A 17,576-nucleotide genomic window follows, 5' to 3' on the forward strand; every position below is an offset into this window, starting at 1 on the left:
TAGTTCTAAAGGCATGAAAATGTTCACTAGAGGAGACTTATTGAGACACAAAGAGCAAGAGAAAGTATCGTCTTAAAGTGGAGGAACTGCAGCCTACAAAACAGGGATAAATATTTGGGTGATCAGCTTCTAATAGTTATGATCAGGGAAGTCTTGCTCACAGAAGTCAAATAAAAGTTTGGGGCAAATGGCCGTCAGTTGAACGTGGATTTGTCTTATTCTCCCTGGCTCCAAATACTACCTTTAAAAAAACAAAACAAAAAAACCAACCCCGAACATTGATGTGTTCTGCACAACAGACGCTACAGGTGAGGGTGCTGACCGAGCAAGCCCGATTCCTCATGGACATTGCTTGAGGGAGAAGTGCTGAGGTAAGGAAGGATATTTAAGTGGACTGGGAGTGTCCAAAACTTCAAAGGTCTCCAAGTTTGGATCAACTGGCTTTGCAACAGCATGAGTCATTAAGTGTCTTGTAAAAACCAGTAGCCTATTTCACCTTGGGTTTGTAGGACACTTTCTAATGCTCAGAAGATGTGCTAATTATCATCATGCATCATCTTTTGCTGCAATTTCCTAACCGGTGAATGCTGTACGCTGCTTAGAAGGCACAGCTAAGGAAAATGCTTCCCATAGCAGTCTTGGGTCACCGCTGAGTCTGTGGCTCCTTTCAGGAGCCGCGGGGTAGGAGCTAATTTTAGATAGTTCCAAAGCCCAGTTGTGCCACCCTGCACTTGGTGATGGCTCATGGGACTGCGCCCTCAGGGAACGTACAGGCACAACGTAAGTAGTCCAGAGATGAGGTAATTAACTGGTACAGCCACCAGTTGGATAGTAGCATAAAAACTCCTCTTTGTTTTCATTTAAATGGGGATTAGGAAGGTACCTCTATCTCCAGTCCCCCCAGGGTGGGTGCGGTACTGACACTGATGCAACACGAGTTCAGCATCACACGCCGTGTATTTGCTGCCCGTCATCAAGGTACGTGCTGATGGCACAGAATTAAGTGGCCAAAGTCAGGCCAACGCCTGGGAGCTCCTGGTGGTGTTCCAGGTTCCAACTGCAGCTGGAAAAGCTGTGCTGTGACACAGGACTGGCTGGGCAGAGGTGTGGGGTTCAGGCACAGGGCCTGAACTCCAGGCCCCTCAGACACTGTTGGGGTCTGAAGAAATGGTTCAGCTTCAAGTGCTTGGCATAGAAGGGGAAGGACGGCTGCTCCTCTTTAAAATCCTTGCTCTTAAGAGTTTGTTGACTCCTAAACACTTAGTTCAATCAGCTGAACATTAAGATTACTACTCAGCTCCTTTAAGATGACAAATACTGCTTCTAAAACATCCACATCAGTCTTCTAGCATAGGAAGCCACAGATAATGCCTCCACAAAGTTAAAAAAAAAAATTAGGAACATCAAAAAACCTCCAAGAAATCTGCATTTCTAGGGCTGCTGTACAGCAAAAGCAAAATGAAGATGTCTTCATTTTAAAACAAAGAAATTATGGTTACTCTCCACTCGCCCATGAACTGGTGTTTCTCTTCATACTTCAGTATAAAAATAGTTGATTTAAGAATCAGCTTTGGAAAAGGGGGCAGTGGGTCTGGGATTAGGCACCTTTCATCTTCTTAGCAAACTGAACCCCAGACAGAGGATAACGAATTAGCAGGCTTTCCACCTGCTTCATTGGGCACACTACCTGCAAGTAATATTTCTGCTGCCCTTGAAGTCACAGACAAAATATCTGTTTACCTAAATGTCACATAAACAAACATGAAACAGTCTCCACTGCTCATGTCTCATACACTAAGCACAAACACTCCAGGAATCGCACCAGTGCGGGTCTCTGCTTGTGTCAGATGAGCCCATGTTGGTGCAGTTTTAAGTGGCACAGTATTTAAATTCAGGGCCCGTTCAGGAAGCCTCTGTCGGAGTGACCTTGGCTCAGGTGCCCTCAGCCCCCACACCACCACTCATGCTCTCGGCAGGGTGAGGCAGAGCTGAGTTAACTGCGTGTATTTGTGCAGCACTGAGGGGATCAGAGACCTCGAGACCTTGCAGTTTCAGGAAATTCATCCACCCTGCTGCGGCGGAACTCGTATTTGTTCCTGGCTGTTTGTGTCAGGAAGCAAAGCCCTAAACAAGCAGCCTTGCCTCCTCTCCCAGCTTCCCACTGCCCTCTCCTCAGTCTGGACACCCACGCAGTAAAAGCCAGGGTGGGAGAAGCTGTTGGAAAGCAGTAGTTAATACCAGTCCTTCTCTTTCTATGGCGTTAGAAGGTTTGGAGATGACAGGACGTTCTGACCGTGCCCTTGAGGAACAGGACCTATAGAGCTCATGCCTAAAGAGAGAGATTTGCTGCCGGCTGCAGGGGTGGGAGCAGGGCAGATGCTTTAGCATCCAAGGAACAGGAGGAGGGGAAGCAGGGATTTGTATTTACCTGCGGCCTGCACGGCGCTTTCAGCTTGTTGCGTGGCTTCCTCGGCCAGCTTCTTCCCCATCCCGAACATGGCTGCGCTGGGTGCTCTCTCCCCGCAGAGGATGGGCCACTGAATCTCTAAATTGGGTTCTGTTACAGTGTTTGGCAAAGGGCAGCTTTTTATAGACAAAGCAGGACTCCTCCCAGTAGTTACGGGGCAGATGCAAACTGGAACAGGGAAAGCCATGAGCCCTTGTCGGGTGATTAATACACGAGGCATAAAAGGGTGAAGAGACATTAGTGTTTGTTATGTTTTCCTCCCCAGAGAGAGGGCGTGGAGTAATCGGCAGAAGTTTTCCATGGCCCAGGAATGAGGGCTTTGTTTTTCCATGTCGAGGAGTTGGTAAACAGCCTGCGTGCCCCCGCTGCCCCCACCAAAGGCTGCCCGGGGGGGAAGATGCAGGCGGGCACAGCCCGGCACGGACCGGGCAGGAAAACATCCCATCACAGAGCACTCCGCTGCAGAATTGCTTAAATCAACTTTGGCATTTCAAAACCTTACATAGAAAAGCATCCAGTTTCAGATTATTCTTACCCACATTTTTTTTTTTCCCTCTCCCCAGTGGGACTTAAAAAGAAACGGGAGGAGCTAACCCTGCTTTTTAAAGTATCTGGTGAAATCTTTGTTGTGTTAGACGGAGCTAATAGTTTTGTGGTGTGTCATAATTCATGCTTTAACCCCTTGCTTCCAATGTCTGGCTCAGGAGAGTGAAGAGAAGATGTTTGGTCCCTTCCTTTGTGTCCCCACAGCAAACACCAGCAGGACCCAGTGCAGCCCCCAGGGCTGGTGGGGTACAGCCCCACAGCCTCTCCCCAAACCTAGGGCTGGGCAGCACTGAGCCCCGACACCAGGCTCTCTCCACCTCAGCAGGCAGGTGAAGAGCTGCTTCTGCCAAGAGATTGTCCAGCCTTTTCACCAGAACAGCACAGAAGTTACAGGTAGGGTTGTTTTCTAATAGTTAAACACTCTACAAAAAAGTTGAGCTGCCACCTTGTCCCCCAGGCCAGGAATGCCTCTCCTAATCCCAGACATGTCACTTCATGAACAACAGTTCCTCTGCAATGTCCCTTCTAGCATTACAGCAAAAATTCTCTTCCAACCATTGCAGTTTCTTATTCACCACAAAGTTTTACTTTATGTCAGTTAAATGTGATGTGGAGGGGTTTCTGGGGATGGGGAGGGGCTTCTCCACATCATTTGGTCTTGTGACAGCAGGGAAAGGATTACTCACCATACCCAAAAAGCAAATTCTACCAAAATAAGCCAAAAGGAAAGTAATAATTTTGGTTTTAAATTAATGTCTTCCTTGACGTCAAGTCAAGGGCTGTTGACAAAGTTCAGAACTGACCCACAATGCAGAAAAAAAAAACTGAAATATTTCAGATAACTCAGAGCAGCATTTGACCCGTGGAAATTCATTGCACGACAGCAGAGTGGTAAAATGCACCCATTGTTCCCTGTAACATCCTCAATTACCCACGGCTGGCCTTGCTTGCAGGAAACAGCAGTTTCCTAGTCCTGCCTGGCTTGTGCTGCAGTTACTGGCAGGGAGAGATGTGTGAAGACAGCGAGGCTCAGAGTCAGCGACAGGCTGGTGTGTTTGGCGAGGTGACTGTTTACATTACAAAGTGCCATTAGAAATACCCCCCTGCATCCCATCCTAACTGCAAAGTGAAGGGCAGTGCCTTCTCTCCCACGCTCCGGTACTGCAAACAACTCTTTTTTTCAAAAGCCACACCATCACTAGCTCATGAGCAACTTCCACGAGAGCAGACGGGTGCAGCATCAGCACAGGTGCTTTGAATTCCCAGTGAACATAAGTGTAGAAATAAAATTACAGGTACAATCCTAATTATATTACACCGACGCACTGCAGGTACATACTGAATTGTAATGCTAGAGAGAGTACGTGCCGTTACAACATTCGCCACAAAGAGGTGAAGGTGATGCTTGCCTCACAGGAGTAAAAACATTCAGCATTAAAACACGCCACAGTTTTCAAATAAGAAGAGGACCTATTTTCTGTTACTGCACATAGACTAACACCATAGAAGAGCAGTGAAGAGGTGCAGTTCTCCGCAGGCACCAGGATTTTCACCACATAACACGTTTAAACCAAGATTTGATTGCATTCAGTGACACCAGGGCTTCCCACAGCACCAGCTGCTGCTACTTCTCCTCTCCTCCCTCAGCCACCCCCAGCACAGCCACACAGCACAGTGAACTTTGCTCGTTAGTGCACAGGGGCTAACGAGAGTGGGGCCTCAGCTCCCACCACCTCGGCAGGGCTCATCCCCATGCACCGACAGGTCCCTGCAGCTGGCACCCCTCCCCGTGCCCAGGACCGCTGCTCAGAGCCAGCAGTGCCAGCACAGCTTGCAAAAACAGGGATTAAAGCTGCCAAGGCACAAGCAGATACGTGTCCTGAGCCCAGCCGCCAGCCAGCACGGGCAAACACAGAGAGACAAAACCTGGCATCCTTTGCCACAAGCTGTGGGGCACCCAAACCCCAGCCTGGCTGAGCCCCACCACTCAGGGCCATCTCAGCCTCCCCACACAGGGTGGGAGCAGAAGTCAAAGCCACAGCGACCACGTCACAGCGACCACGCCACCCACGCAATGTGCCACCAACGTCCTGTCTCCCCACAAAGTGCCCAGCCACCTCACATGCCTCACTCCTACCTGCCCACCATGATCTGCAGCCAGGATCTCCCCAGGTGTCCCCTCCCACAGCCCCTTTATAGCCTCCCCAGCACAGCTGAGCAGCCCTGGCCCAGGTGCCGGTGGGATATGGGGATGGGCTCCCCCGCCCCAGGCCATCCCTGCCTGCAGCAGGGCCCTTTAGGTGCCAAACCTTGCCAGATTTCAAGTGAAGGTTTCAATCTGAGCAATTGGTAGGAGAGGAATTTAAAACATGAAAGGAAGGTTGCTTTGGTCCCGTGGGTAGCCAACCCCAGTGAACTCGCTGCCGCCACGGGCTCTGGGAGCAGACAGTGCTGGCAGCTCCAAAAAGAAGCTGGACAACATGACAGACAATAGATCCATTCTTGTCCGGAGACTCCAGGGAGCGACTGGGATATGCCCTCCAACATCCTTAACCCCGCAGTCATGGTTGCCTGGGAGCATGAGGAGAACAGTGTGGAGAGTGGACATACCCGTGTCAAACATTGCCACCCGTGACCTGCCGGGGTGCTCCGAGCCACCTGCCCCGTTCCTGCCGATTGCTGCTGCTGCCCCACGGGAAGGAGAGGGGCTGGAGGGTGGCAGGGAGGCATCTGGGATTTTTTGAGTCAGGGTGTGATGGCATGACGCTGTCAGGGGGAGCAGCCAGCGCCGCTGCCTCACCCCCAGCAGGGACCAGCGGCTTATGGAGAACAGCATCCAACGCAGCAGCAGCTTATCCAACTTCACGTTTATTTCATAACGTCATAGAATGGTTTGGGTTGGAAGGGACCTTAAGGATCATTGAGTTCCAACCCCCCTGCCATGGGCAGGGACACCTCCCACCACAGCAGGTCGCTCAAAGCCCCATCCAGCCTGGCCTTGAACACTTCCAGGGATGGGGCATCCACAGCTTCTCTGGGCAACGTGTTCCAGTGCCTCACCACCCTCACTGTAAAGAATTTCTTTCTGGTATCTAATCTAAATCTCCCCTCTTCCAATTTAAAACCGTTACCCCTTGTTCTGTCATTTCAGAAGGCGAGTTTCTTCCTACAGATAGGCTGCCCCCTCTCATGGTGAGAGGTTTCTCCATGGTGTCCTCAGGAAGCAGCCGGCCATTCCTCCACTCCTGCTCCATGAGCCCTGGCATGGCCTTGGCTACAGCTCCTTCCTGGCACCCGCTGGCCTCCTGCAGCAGTCACCCGTGTCCCTTCACTCAGCCCTGGGGCCAGGAAAGCCCCCCAGCCCACAGAGGGCCAAGAGGAGCCTGTGGGGTCTGGGGTCGGGGACATGGGGTGAGAACCTGATTAACCGCAAAAAGGGGGACTTGGGAAAAAAGGGTAAAAAGGCAGAGGGTTAGTCCTAAAGGAGAAAGGAGGATGTATTTCTGGATTTCATAAATGCTGCCTAAGTTAGGCGTGGGAAATGGCAGCCAGAGCCACCAAGCCTGAGAGTGGGACCTGGGGGAAGCTTGAGCTGGTGCAGACAGGTCCTGGGGGGCTGCTCATGCCAAGGCCAACAGAAGAGCAGTGAGAAAGTGCCCAGCAGTCCTGCGCTCTGCTGCCCAGCTTTTACACTGGCTCTGCTCTCCCGGCTTCTAAAATTAACCCCGAGGGCTAGAAATGCTCAAAGGGTGCTCCCGGTTGCCTGTGCTGGGTCTGGGAGTGGCAAAGAAAGGAGTAAAAAAATATATATGTGAACTGGTATGAAATGGGAAGAAGTAGCTACTTACAAAACGGAGTTGTCTGCATGAAATTCCTGATAATTTCTTACCTGAGGGCAAAAGGGGAACTAAACAAGCATCACTTGTGTGTGTGGTGGGGGGGTCCATGTGCACTGCTGCGGTACTGGCAGCAGCCGAGGGGCTGACACGAAGCAGGAGAAGCATCTGTTAAGGCAGGGCTTGTGAGCAAAATGAAAATAGCTTCATGCAAATCCTCACGCAGGCCAGCGAGGCTTGGAGCTCTGCGGTGCTGGCAGGGAGGTGAGCTGAGCTCCGGGGCTGGAAACTGCACGGGAGCCTGGGAAATGGCACCGGGCTGGGGTAGAGATGGCGGGGAATTAGAAAAAAAAAATCACCTTTGCATTTTGTCACATGACGGGAAACTACGGCTGAAAAGACAGGTTTCAGAAAAGCTGGATCGTTGGTAATCCATAGACCATTATCAAAGCATTCACCTGAGGTGAGGATTCATGCTTTCTTGGGCAAAGGAAGGAGCTGAAGATGGGTTTTGAGCAGTGTGGTAAAACCTGTGCCCCCTGAGATGCGAAAGGGAGACGTCCCACCTCCCAGGAAGGTCTCCAGGGCATTGACCAGGGCATGGGGCAGGTGGTGCTCATGCTGGGCAGCCTGGTCAGGCTGGCACATGAATCCCCTTCGCTCAGCATTTCACGGCTCAGGCAGCTACGGGCACACCCAGAAGCAAATTTTAGGAAATTTGAGAACTCAGGTGTTAGGTAACTTCACCTGTCTCTAGGGCTGATGGCACATGAACTGGTAGGAGCTTTTGGGATGCCTGGTTTGCTTTTACACAACACTTGGAGCTCTCAGGTGTGATGGGAAGGTACGGTTGGGTTGGGACACAGCTCCCCGTGTGATGCACGAGGGCGGGATGGCCCCAAATACTCTAAGGCCAAAGAGCACTGTGAATAAGGCAGTGACCTTGTTTGTGGAGCAAAGCTCTAAAATTTAGACCTAGAACCACTTGCCAGCAAGTGACTCAGACTCACGGGTGCCTGTGGCACAGCATGCACCCTCAGGACAAAAGAGATGTGAAATCCTCTCACCAGGCTCCTGGGATCCATGCTGAAATAGCAAGGGCATCCCTGTGCAGGGGAGCAGGAGTCAGGAGCTGTCTCCTAGAGCTCCTTGACCACATGGAGAAAGGTGCTTCTCCACTCTTGATCCAGTGGATGACCTGCAGTGGTCCCTCCAGCCAGCCAGTCCAGCCTCTACCAGTGCTGCTGCCAACACTGGGCCAGAGCAGCTACAACTGGTGTAGTTACACTGAAGATGTCCTCTGTGGTTGGAATAAAAAAACATAAAAACCACACGCCAGGAGTCAGGGCTACATTCCTCACGCATAAAGCAGCAGGAATAGAACCAGTCATGTAAGGAGATAACAGGTTTTACTGGCAACAACCCCACAACTGTTCCTTTTTTTTTTTTTTTTTTTTTTTTTTTTTTTTTTTAATCAAAAATGGAAAAAAAAAAAAAAAAAAAAAAAAATTTTCTTTTTTTTTTTTTTTTTTTTTTTTTTTGTATTATGAACTAGGAAATGGCTTGCAGAAAAAAAAAAAAACAGGTGTGATGGAGAGTGGTGTATGGACCACTATCACCCACAAACGCAGCACTGGTGTCTGAAATACCAAACTTAAAGGGCTCATTCTCTGTAGATTTCACCATCAGGGAGGTAACCATGGAAAGTACTAAATAATTAAGTACTATTGAGGGTTGCCCAGTAACTGAGAGTGCAATAGTCTAATGCTTTTTCTGTGAGCTTGTACTTGGGTAAATATTTAGGCTTTTAAAGCTTAAAATGACAGGGGACATTGCATTGGGACACTCTGTGCACAGCCCTGGACTATGTTTACTCACAGATGGTCTATTACTTATAGGATCCTCTAAAGGCTTTCCAGTCCATGCCATCCTGGTGCAGATTGCAGGTCTTTGGGTTCAGCGGTGAGACAGTCTCTCCTAGGACTGCACTCCCAAAGCTCTGCTTGCAGAACCCCCTGGTCAATCATGGCTCTTCTGTCAACAGGTGAGAGCCAGCAGTATCTCAAGCTGGCCTGGATTACCCCATTTAATTAAATCCAGATGCTTTTGGCTATTCTTTGTTTTCTTTAGCAGGGTCAGGACTAGCTTCTTACTGAAATCGGGCTGGTAAGGCTTCAAACCAGGAGGAAAATAATAAAAAATAAGAAAGAGGGAAAAGAAAGAAAATATTGCCTAGCAATGAGAACGACCCGGAGGCCAAAGCAAGAGCACTTACTGTGAATAAGTGGGTATTAGTGGCTTGTGTTGACAGAGGCAGCACTAAGTGGGCATCCTGTCTGGCTGCAGCCGCCTCTGATTGCCCAGCAAGCAGCAATCTAAAATAAATATTTCCATCTCCTAGGCGAGAGGATTGCCCACTTGCCTCTCTCTTGTCAGCTCCATCCCTGAGCACCATTGCCTCCGGGATAAAGCATCCCATTTTGTTTTTTCCCTCTGTGAGATTTGACAGAGATGTGTTGTGCATAGCAAGATATCTAGGCTGGCAGCAGACGTAGGAGAGGAAGGGTGAGAGGGTGGGCAGCAAAACTCCTGTTCACTCCCAGAGACCACTCTGTGGCATGGGGCTGTTGGTTTCCCTACGTCTGTCTGCCAACCTGCCCAATGCTCAGTACTCACCTCCCTTACAGGATGCCCACTGACCTCACAGGGTGTTGAATCAAAAAGGAAGAAGAGACTTTATGTGATTCTTCTCCGAAAGCTCAAAAAAATAACAAGAGTACATAAAAAGGTGATGTACTTCTGGGTGGTGGAAATCCTACAATACCTTTTATTTATCTTAATCTGAAAATACAGCAAATGGGAACAAACGAACAGCTGACATGAAATATAACCCCAGCTTAGCTTCTGATTACTGGAAGGAAAGTTGGTTTCATCACACGAACATTCTGGTGTCCTGGAGCATGAACTGCTTCGCTGGCTTTGGAAACATACTCAGCAAATGTGGCAATAATCATAGCACTGTTGTAAGAGCAGGGCAATAGCATTGCTGAAGCCTTATGAGCCATGTAACAGATGTTACAAGATGTGCTAAAAGATGTATTTTTCCTATATGAAGGATGGGGGAAGGGTGTCTTCTGCCTTAAAATTTTGTATTTGGAGACAGAGAAATTATCCGGATCTTAAATAGCTTTTTTTTTTTTCCACACAAAGCAGTAGGGAATTGCAGACCAAAGAGATATTTTTTTATATGCAATACTGCTTGCCTAAATTAGCATCATTTCTTAAATCCACATTTTTTCCCAAGGCCAGACAATGCTTCTGCAGCTTGTCCGGTTGCTTTCTCTACCCCATCTTGCGCCGTCTTGGAAGCCTTGTCAATAGCTGCAAGAGAGGGGAAAAAAATAAGCAAAAAGCTGGAAAAATGCAACATGGTTTAATATTTATGATGGAAGGGAGAAGTGTGAAAATGATCAGACTATAAAAATATAGGGATATATCATTAAAAAAGAAGATTCTCCACAGCTGGCTATGGTTGGGTTCAGCAGGATGCATTTGGGACGGGCTGTAAGGCATTGCCAAATCGGAGTGGTCACTGAAGTTTTGGGTGCTGAGCTGAAGCAGCACGAGATGAATGATGGGACAAAGCTGGAATAGATCGATTTTGGTGTACGTGTGGCCTGCTTGATGGAGGAGGGTGTTTTGGGGTAAGAAGTGCTGTGAATACTGGGGTGTTTGGGACAAGTGCCCAAGCACTTCCTTCTCATCGCATCATGGAGCTACAGAGGGTATTTGCTCTAAGGAGATACTGTCAATGCATTTTGGCTTTCACTAAACATTTTAGACCCTAAAGTTGCTAATTCTCCCCTCATTCTTAGAAAATTATTAAAATGAAGTGAGAACTAAGCTTAGTTTTTAGTTTAACTTCCTTCCAATCGTCAGAAATGAGACACCAGCACTTTCCTGATGGCACCTTTCCATCTGCAGGACTATTAATGTTCGACCCCAGCTGCTGCCTCAGCAGGTGCTGGGGGTTGGCCGGGGGCTGGACCTGGGCAGACCCCTGCCCTCTGAGCTGGAGAGGTAAGGTGGATAACAGGGTTACTCAGTCCTCAAGAGAGAAGAGCAAAGTTCTCTCCACGCTGTTCCTGCAAGTTTTCTACAAAGGAAGCCAAAATCTGCATGAGACTCGGTGGCGATGGGGGTGTCAGCTGCCATGGTGCATTGGCCAGTAAACATACAGAGCTACTAAGCAACAGATCCTAAAATCCTTTCCCATGAGATTTGCAAAAGGCTAAAAATTGTCACTGAAACTAAGGGCTTTCAGGCTGAGGGCTCCCGCAGGACGGAGGGGGAATGAGCACTGCTTGCTGCTGGCTTGTCTTGAGCTGCCCCATGGCTTCTTGATTTGCACCTCATTTCTCCTACCTTTCTGGCTTGCATCTGTAATTTGGTTGACTGCATCCTGAGTAGCCTGTCCCAACGTGTTTGCTGTAATCAAGGAAAAAAAAAAATACATTCATTTCCAGCTGTTCACACTTAATGCTTATGGGAATTTCCTATCTCAATCGTCTTTCCTGCATGTCCATGGAAGGTTATGCCCCTGGCCAGAGCAGGCAGAGGCTGTGTGCTTTGCTCTGGGCACCCCCAGAACCACACGTGCTGCCAGAGCAGTTTGCTATGAGATTAGCCTTCACCTACTCCCTACGGTCAGCTGAGCAAATGGGTGACAGATGAGAAGATAAAACGAGATAAAGAAGCAAAGATTAGCAGCGAGTTGGAATGATGACATTTAGCTGCAAGTTGCTTAATTTACACCACACTTGCTTTTATTGATTTTTCTAGTGTGTTCTGCTTGGAGGAGCTTGGCCATTTAGCATACATTTTCATTGCAGGCTGTTTGGGAGAAGTGCCTTCTCCAAAATGGAAGCAAACACATTAAACAGAGCAGGACAGGAAAAGGGAGATTTTACAAATAAGATATAAATTGGGGAAGAAGAGGAGCAGAAGCGAGGGACATAACAGATCAACCCCAGACTATAAACCACTAAAAAAGTGAGATGCCATGTATTTGTAAGATGTCTGATGGTTTATGAAAGAGTGAAAGCCATCCTATCACTTTTGCTAGAAGTGACCCCTCAATGGCACGACTATATTCAGGATGTAGCAAGGAGTATTCTGTTTCTCAGAAAGATGTACTGTGGTGTTTCTAGGTCTACCATACATTTGTTCCCAGGTGTATGGAATCTTTCTGTAAGTCAGTGCAGTTATTCACGTATTTCAGCTATTAAACAAAGCATTTGCAGGATCAGAATCCAGGACTGATACAAATTATAACTTGCTAGAATGACTGTCATGCAAACACTGTAAGGAATATGCTATAAAATGCTAGTGTAAGCTGCACACATTGGAATTTTTCATTTAAAAGCAAAGCTATCACATTTTGCATTGAAAAGCTGGTTTCCAATGCACAGCGGTAATGATACAGAGCTTAGCCCTACAATTTGGGCCCTACAATTTGGGCATAATTATGATGGAAATGTGTGCAGAGATTCTCTTAAACCCTGCAAAGTCTGGTGATCGCTGCTGGGGAAGAGTACAACAGAAACATCTTTGTACTACTTATTACAAACAGTCCATTGCAATCAATACAGTTATTACCAGAAGGCACTGATAGTCAGGCCAAGTAGCAAACATTAATCAAAGTTTAAGCCCAACTTCCTGAAAGGAGAGCAGTTAAAAAAAACTCTGCAGAACATGAGAAAGAACCACGCTGAGCAATGTAAATGCTAGATACAAAAGGTTATTGCTACAAAGACAGGCTTTACTGCTCTGAAAACACTAAGTTTGGAGAGCGATAAGGGTTGGACGATGCTCAGCAGCTGGTGAGGGAGCTGTGGGTGGGTGGAGGTGGTTGCCCATGCTGAGCCGAGAGCTGTGGCAAGCCCGGGGCCTTCTCTAGGCGATGGCCAAAGCTTGGCCCCAGGAATTGAAAGAAAAGGAAAAGGTATGTCCTGCTAGCACTGATGGAGCTAGTAGTGTAACTACAGATGGTGGTTTCTGTAAGCAAAAGCAGAAGCTAAGCCCCCCCACAACTGTACAAAGATATTTAAACTTACCAGCATCTTTTGCTGCACCTCCAGCCTGTTCCTTCAGTCCCTGGAGACTTTTACCCGACATCGTGGCTTCTGACACCTGTTAGAGCTCCTCAGCTTCAATAAAATTAAGCACCAGGCAATGTATAGCCCACTATGTGAGAGCTGTCCTGACCTGTCCCGGTTTTATATGTGTGCCAGGAGACCTGCTGATAGTTTTGGGGATGATTGGTACAATGGGTGGAGTTTGAATGTGAGGAATGAGAGCTGAAAATACACACAGAAATGCCATTTATTTACCCTCCCCAGTGAGAGGGTGTGCCCAGGTAGAGATTTCTGCTTCATCACACTGTCTTTGTTTATAAGTTTTGTTTTTTTTTTAAATCAAAACCACAAGAAAACCTGTTCCACCATAACAGACAGAAAAACCACTGAACTGAGTTTTGTAAAGGGTGCTGGAAAACTACTGGGCTGGTGGTGCCTGGGCATGGCCAGCTTTCATCCCCGCCGGGCTGGCTTCTTCCTCCTTCCTTCATCTCCTAAACTGAACTTCCTGAGAACAGAAACCAGCCCAAAATTCTTTCAGTTTTTAACACTTTTAATCACAATCCTTTTTTCTTTTCAGGTGGGATACTGTGAGATGGGGAGAGTTGTCATTTACATGTATTTTTATAAGAAACTGCAAATCTCGTCATCTTTCCAGTTTCCTGCTCAAGTCGGTTTGCAAAGGTCCAGTGTCACTGAAGGACTGGGTCAGGCAGGTAACCTGTGGCCAGCACAGGCAATTCTCAGGGGAAAGGATAAAAAGAAGCTGTTAGAAAAAACACCTCTTCCAAGTGTGGCTTTGTATTTTTGGTTTTGTTACTATAGAAATATTTAAAATAATTTCCTTACCTAGCATCACTATGTTAATAAAAGTTCCTGGCTTTAACCTCTGGCATTTCACAGGTTTCCATTAGCCTTTACAATTTATGTTTTCTGCCACCAATGGTCAGTACGAAGAAACTTTGTACAAATGAATTAAGGGCAGAGTCGGGGGCAAAAAGGCTCCCTGGCTTTGAGGGGCTCGGATTCCCCAGCGCCATTTTCCAGGGTACAAAGCACCTCGGTTCAGATGTTCACGCTCATACCCATATTCATCTTCCTGAGGAAAGCTTTTTTGTTGAGAAATGGGCATGAGAACAAGATGCTGCGAATAAACTAGGGTGGGAAGTGACAGTGCTCGTAAGTTTAGTACTTCATTAGTACCCAAGTGAGGAAGGGCAGCAGAAAACAAGGTTAAATGCATTCCTCTGCGGCTCCTGTTCGGGCTGTCGTTTCAGAGAGCTCTTTTCAACTTTTGCACCGCTGGCACCGCTCATTCATTATTTCAAACAGCAATTCTCTTTCCCCCTCGACAGGGCAATTAGCATTTTAATTATATATTCACATCAGGTATCTTTTTCAATTCCTTGCTGATTTCTTTTTTGGAATGCTTTTCTTCTTTGGATTTGCAAAAACTCAGATAAAAGACACCCAATATTCTGGGGCTCTGGCATTTTTTGGACAAAACCACTAACATAGACCTACTTATCTTCCTTGCCCAAACCCAAGAACCTAGCAACAACAAAGCCACAACAAACCAGCGAATTTCAGCAGTTCTCAGCCCCCTTAGCCAGACCGCTGCTGCCTCGATTAACTTTGTGCAGAGTGTTTGTGAGAGCAAGGAGGAGGTTTTCCAGCACCCACCAGGCACCTTGCCACGGCTGGAGAGAGGATGTGCCCAGGCTCCAGTGGCAAATACCTTCCAGCTGCCCTCCCAGCTCTTCTCTAGGGCTGGATTTTCAGCTCGAGGGCCCTGCTGGGGTACTGGGAAGACAGGAGTTTGGGAGAACATTTAAAACTGATGCACACTTACACCAAGCATTAAACACACACCACATTATTGCACTATTTTAGAGACTCCTAAGCAATTCAGGTAAATATCACTCATTAGTTCTGCTCTGATGCCTGCCTTGATTATCCCAGCTCCAGATACTAATTCTTCCAAGTGGAAAGCTTTGTTTGGCACTTTGGACTCAATGTGGGTGTCTGATCTGTGCCACTGCTTGCTTTACATCCTGCTCAAAATATTAAGTACCACGAATTCATGAGTAAAACCTATACCACTGTCAGCATAGCAGCGTGACTCCTCTAATGTAATCTTATCCTTAGCACTAGTACCATTATCCTGATTCCAACCAAAAAAAAAAGAGGGGGGGGAAGAAAGCAAGTTACATTTGGCCAGCAAACTGACATGGCATGATCATTATAATGCAGCCCAGAGTAGAGGGAAAAGGGACCTTTGGTATAGTATGTATTTGTCTCATATGAAGGGACAAATGGTCCGTGCATCAGGTGGCTCTCGTAGTTATGAAACCACATCGGAAAATTAAAGGAATGTATTGCATCATCTTCATTCACTTTGTGAGTTAACATTACTTTTTTCAAGCTAACACAAGGCATTTTGAACTGATGTTAGATATAGATTAGAACACTCAGATATAAAAAGGATGATTGACCTGAGCAAAAATGAGGATTTGAATTTCGTCTGCTTAGAAATTTGCAGCAATTTATCCCTGAGTTCTCATTTTGTTCTGTTATGAATATTGAAACTACTCACGTAGATAGGATCTATTCCTGGATTTTGTAAAAAACTGTTTCTCAAAAGAATTTAACCTTCTCTTGGCCTCTAAAGAGAATAATATCACAAGAGAAATTGTTGAAAGCTTTTCCTGAGACAGACTGTTTAAGGAATAGTAAAAATAAAATAGTAACTTATTTCTAATTATAGGTCAATCAACTAAGCGAAATAACCATATGGCTTTGTTTTCATTCCTGTCCTGGTCCAAGCCATGGGTCATCTGACTTACATTTCACTGTGTCTATCTCCTGACGGGCTTCCATGGGCCTTCTACAAGTATCATGGGAAGTGTCTGAGCTCATGGATGCCCCACCTGGGCATCAGCCTTTCCTGTGACTTCAGCCAGAGTTCAATGCACCTGTGGTGTCCCTGGGAAATGAGTGGCTATGTTTTCCAGAAAGCCAGCTTTGAAATGTGTGGTCTTCTGAAATGCCGTGTCTTCACTATCCTGGACATCTGGGTGAAAAAATGGGCTTTTTCAAGAGCTGTTCCTCCTCATTAATCCCAGTCTTTGCTTTTACTCTTTTGTATGCTTTCTGATAGTCTGTCACCACCATCAGAGAGGATATAGCCATCACTTGATGGACCTGGCTGGCAAGTATTGTGGGATTGTTCATTTTGCCATTGTCAGTTCCGAACCATGTTGTCTCATGACAAGAGAAGATAGGGGTGGGGCAGGAGATTATAAAGTATTTTGAAAGTTAAATGCCAAAACACTACAGCCTGTGTGCTCCTTGTCTCCTGACATCTCCACAGTATCACCCAGAGCTCCAGCGTCTCAGTACCTCTACAGTTTCTACTCCTGTTCCTCCCATGCATTGCTTCTTTCTGAATGGGTTTCCTGGTCCTTGATTGCATCATTTGGTGTGTCCTAAGGTCAAATCAAACCACCTACAGGTGGAAAGTTAGTTTGGACTTTTGCTCCATTCAGCTCTCGGTATTTGCTGAGAGTGCAGACAGAACTCCTGGTTAGCACCAGTTGGGGTAGGTACCATGCTGTGCAGGCAGAGCCACATGCTGAGGTGCTCCTGAAATTTGAGGCTATTCCAAAAGTTGCTCCACCTGGTAACACTGGGGCACATCACTGACATTGCTTGGCCAGGACCAAGACATGAAAAAGTGTCACCACCCCGAACAGCACTGTCTGCTCACCTCCAGCGAGGGACTTGTCTCAGCTTTAGCCCATGCCTGATTCTATGGGCTTTTTCTCCATATCATGCACGTTCTCAAAAAGCCAAAAACTGATTCCCTAAGTGCTAGAAGGGCTCCATGTCCCACGGCTCTGGAGCTAGTTGGCAACTCCAAACATGCAGCCCAAATAGCTCTGAATTAAACCTAGGGCACTGCAGGGAAATTAGAAATTGTTCTGGTTTCCTTTCCTTTCCCTCCTCTTCTACAGCATCTTTGAGTACCCTCTCACATATCAGTAACATGAACACCTGATGGAGGTGAGAAGTAATTGATCAGAGCTGCAGCTCATGTTTTACACATGAAAATGGGAAAACGAGGTTAATTAAATGGGAAGTGTTAACATTTATTTGGGTTTTGTTTAGCTATAATTTCCCCAGGGTTGAGATTTATATGTGGGTATTGTTTCCATCAGGAAGGTAAATGCAATGATGTGCCTGGGCTGAAAAGTTTTACACAGAGCGTTGCTGAAGTTAATGAAGTGAGCAGTGCTCAGCACCACAGCTGCTAAAAGCTCTGGATATTAGCATGGAAGGGATGTGATGTTTACATTAAGAAATAGAATTCCTTGCTGAGAAAAAGATATTGTTATCATAAGTCATAGGTTAGTCATTTAAGGTATCGAACTAAAGCTCTTCTAATTAAGCTAAATTAGCCCTTCATTTTAAATACAGAAATATTTTTTCTGGGAGAAAAATAGGTCTAACTGATTCTTCGTTTACACGGGTGGCGACATTCTCCAGAAGTCATCAGCCAGCTCTGCTTCAAAGCGTGAGATCAAAATA

The 17,576-nt window shown here is 46.8% G+C and overlaps 1 protein-coding gene across 1 annotated transcript; it reads right to left on the reverse strand.

Annotated features, from left to right (window-relative positions):
• Positions 1–9,684: 9,684 nt before the first annotated feature.
• ADIRF (adipogenesis regulatory factor) lies at positions 9,685–13,129 on the reverse strand. Its single transcript, XM_014940409.1, has 3 exons — positions 12,966–13,129; positions 11,275–11,337; positions 9,685–10,230 (listed from the first exon to the last, which is right to left on the reverse strand). Exons 1-3 carry the CDS (start codon positions 13,024–13,026, stop codon positions 10,124–10,126), a joined length of 231 nt encoding a protein of 76 aa, XP_014795895.1. The 5' UTR covers positions 13,027–13,129; the 3' UTR covers positions 9,685–10,123.
• Positions 13,130–17,576: the final 4,447 nt, after the last annotated feature.

Source organism: Calidris pugnax, unplaced genomic scaffold, assembly GCF_001431845.1.
Source record: "Calidris pugnax isolate Ruff unplaced genomic scaffold, ASM143184v1 scaffold39, whole genome shotgun sequence".
NCBI lineage: Eukaryota > Metazoa > Chordata > Aves > Charadriiformes > Scolopacidae > Calidris > Calidris pugnax.

Bases quoted from the DNA above. Each gene is read 5' to 3' on its own strand.
- ADIRF (XM_014940409.1), bottom strand. From the start codon at position 13,026: ATGTCGGGTAAAAGTCTCCAGGGACTGAAGGAACAGGCTGGAGGTGCA. The intron at 11,338-12,965 runs GTAAGTTTAAAT...CCTTGATTACAG, and splicing joins AGGTGCAGCAAAAGATGCTG to CAAACACGTTGGGACAGGCT. The intron at 10,231-11,274 runs GTAGGAGAAATG...CCTCTCTTGCAG, and splicing joins TACAGATGCAAGCCAGAAAG to CTATTGACAAGGCTTCCAAG.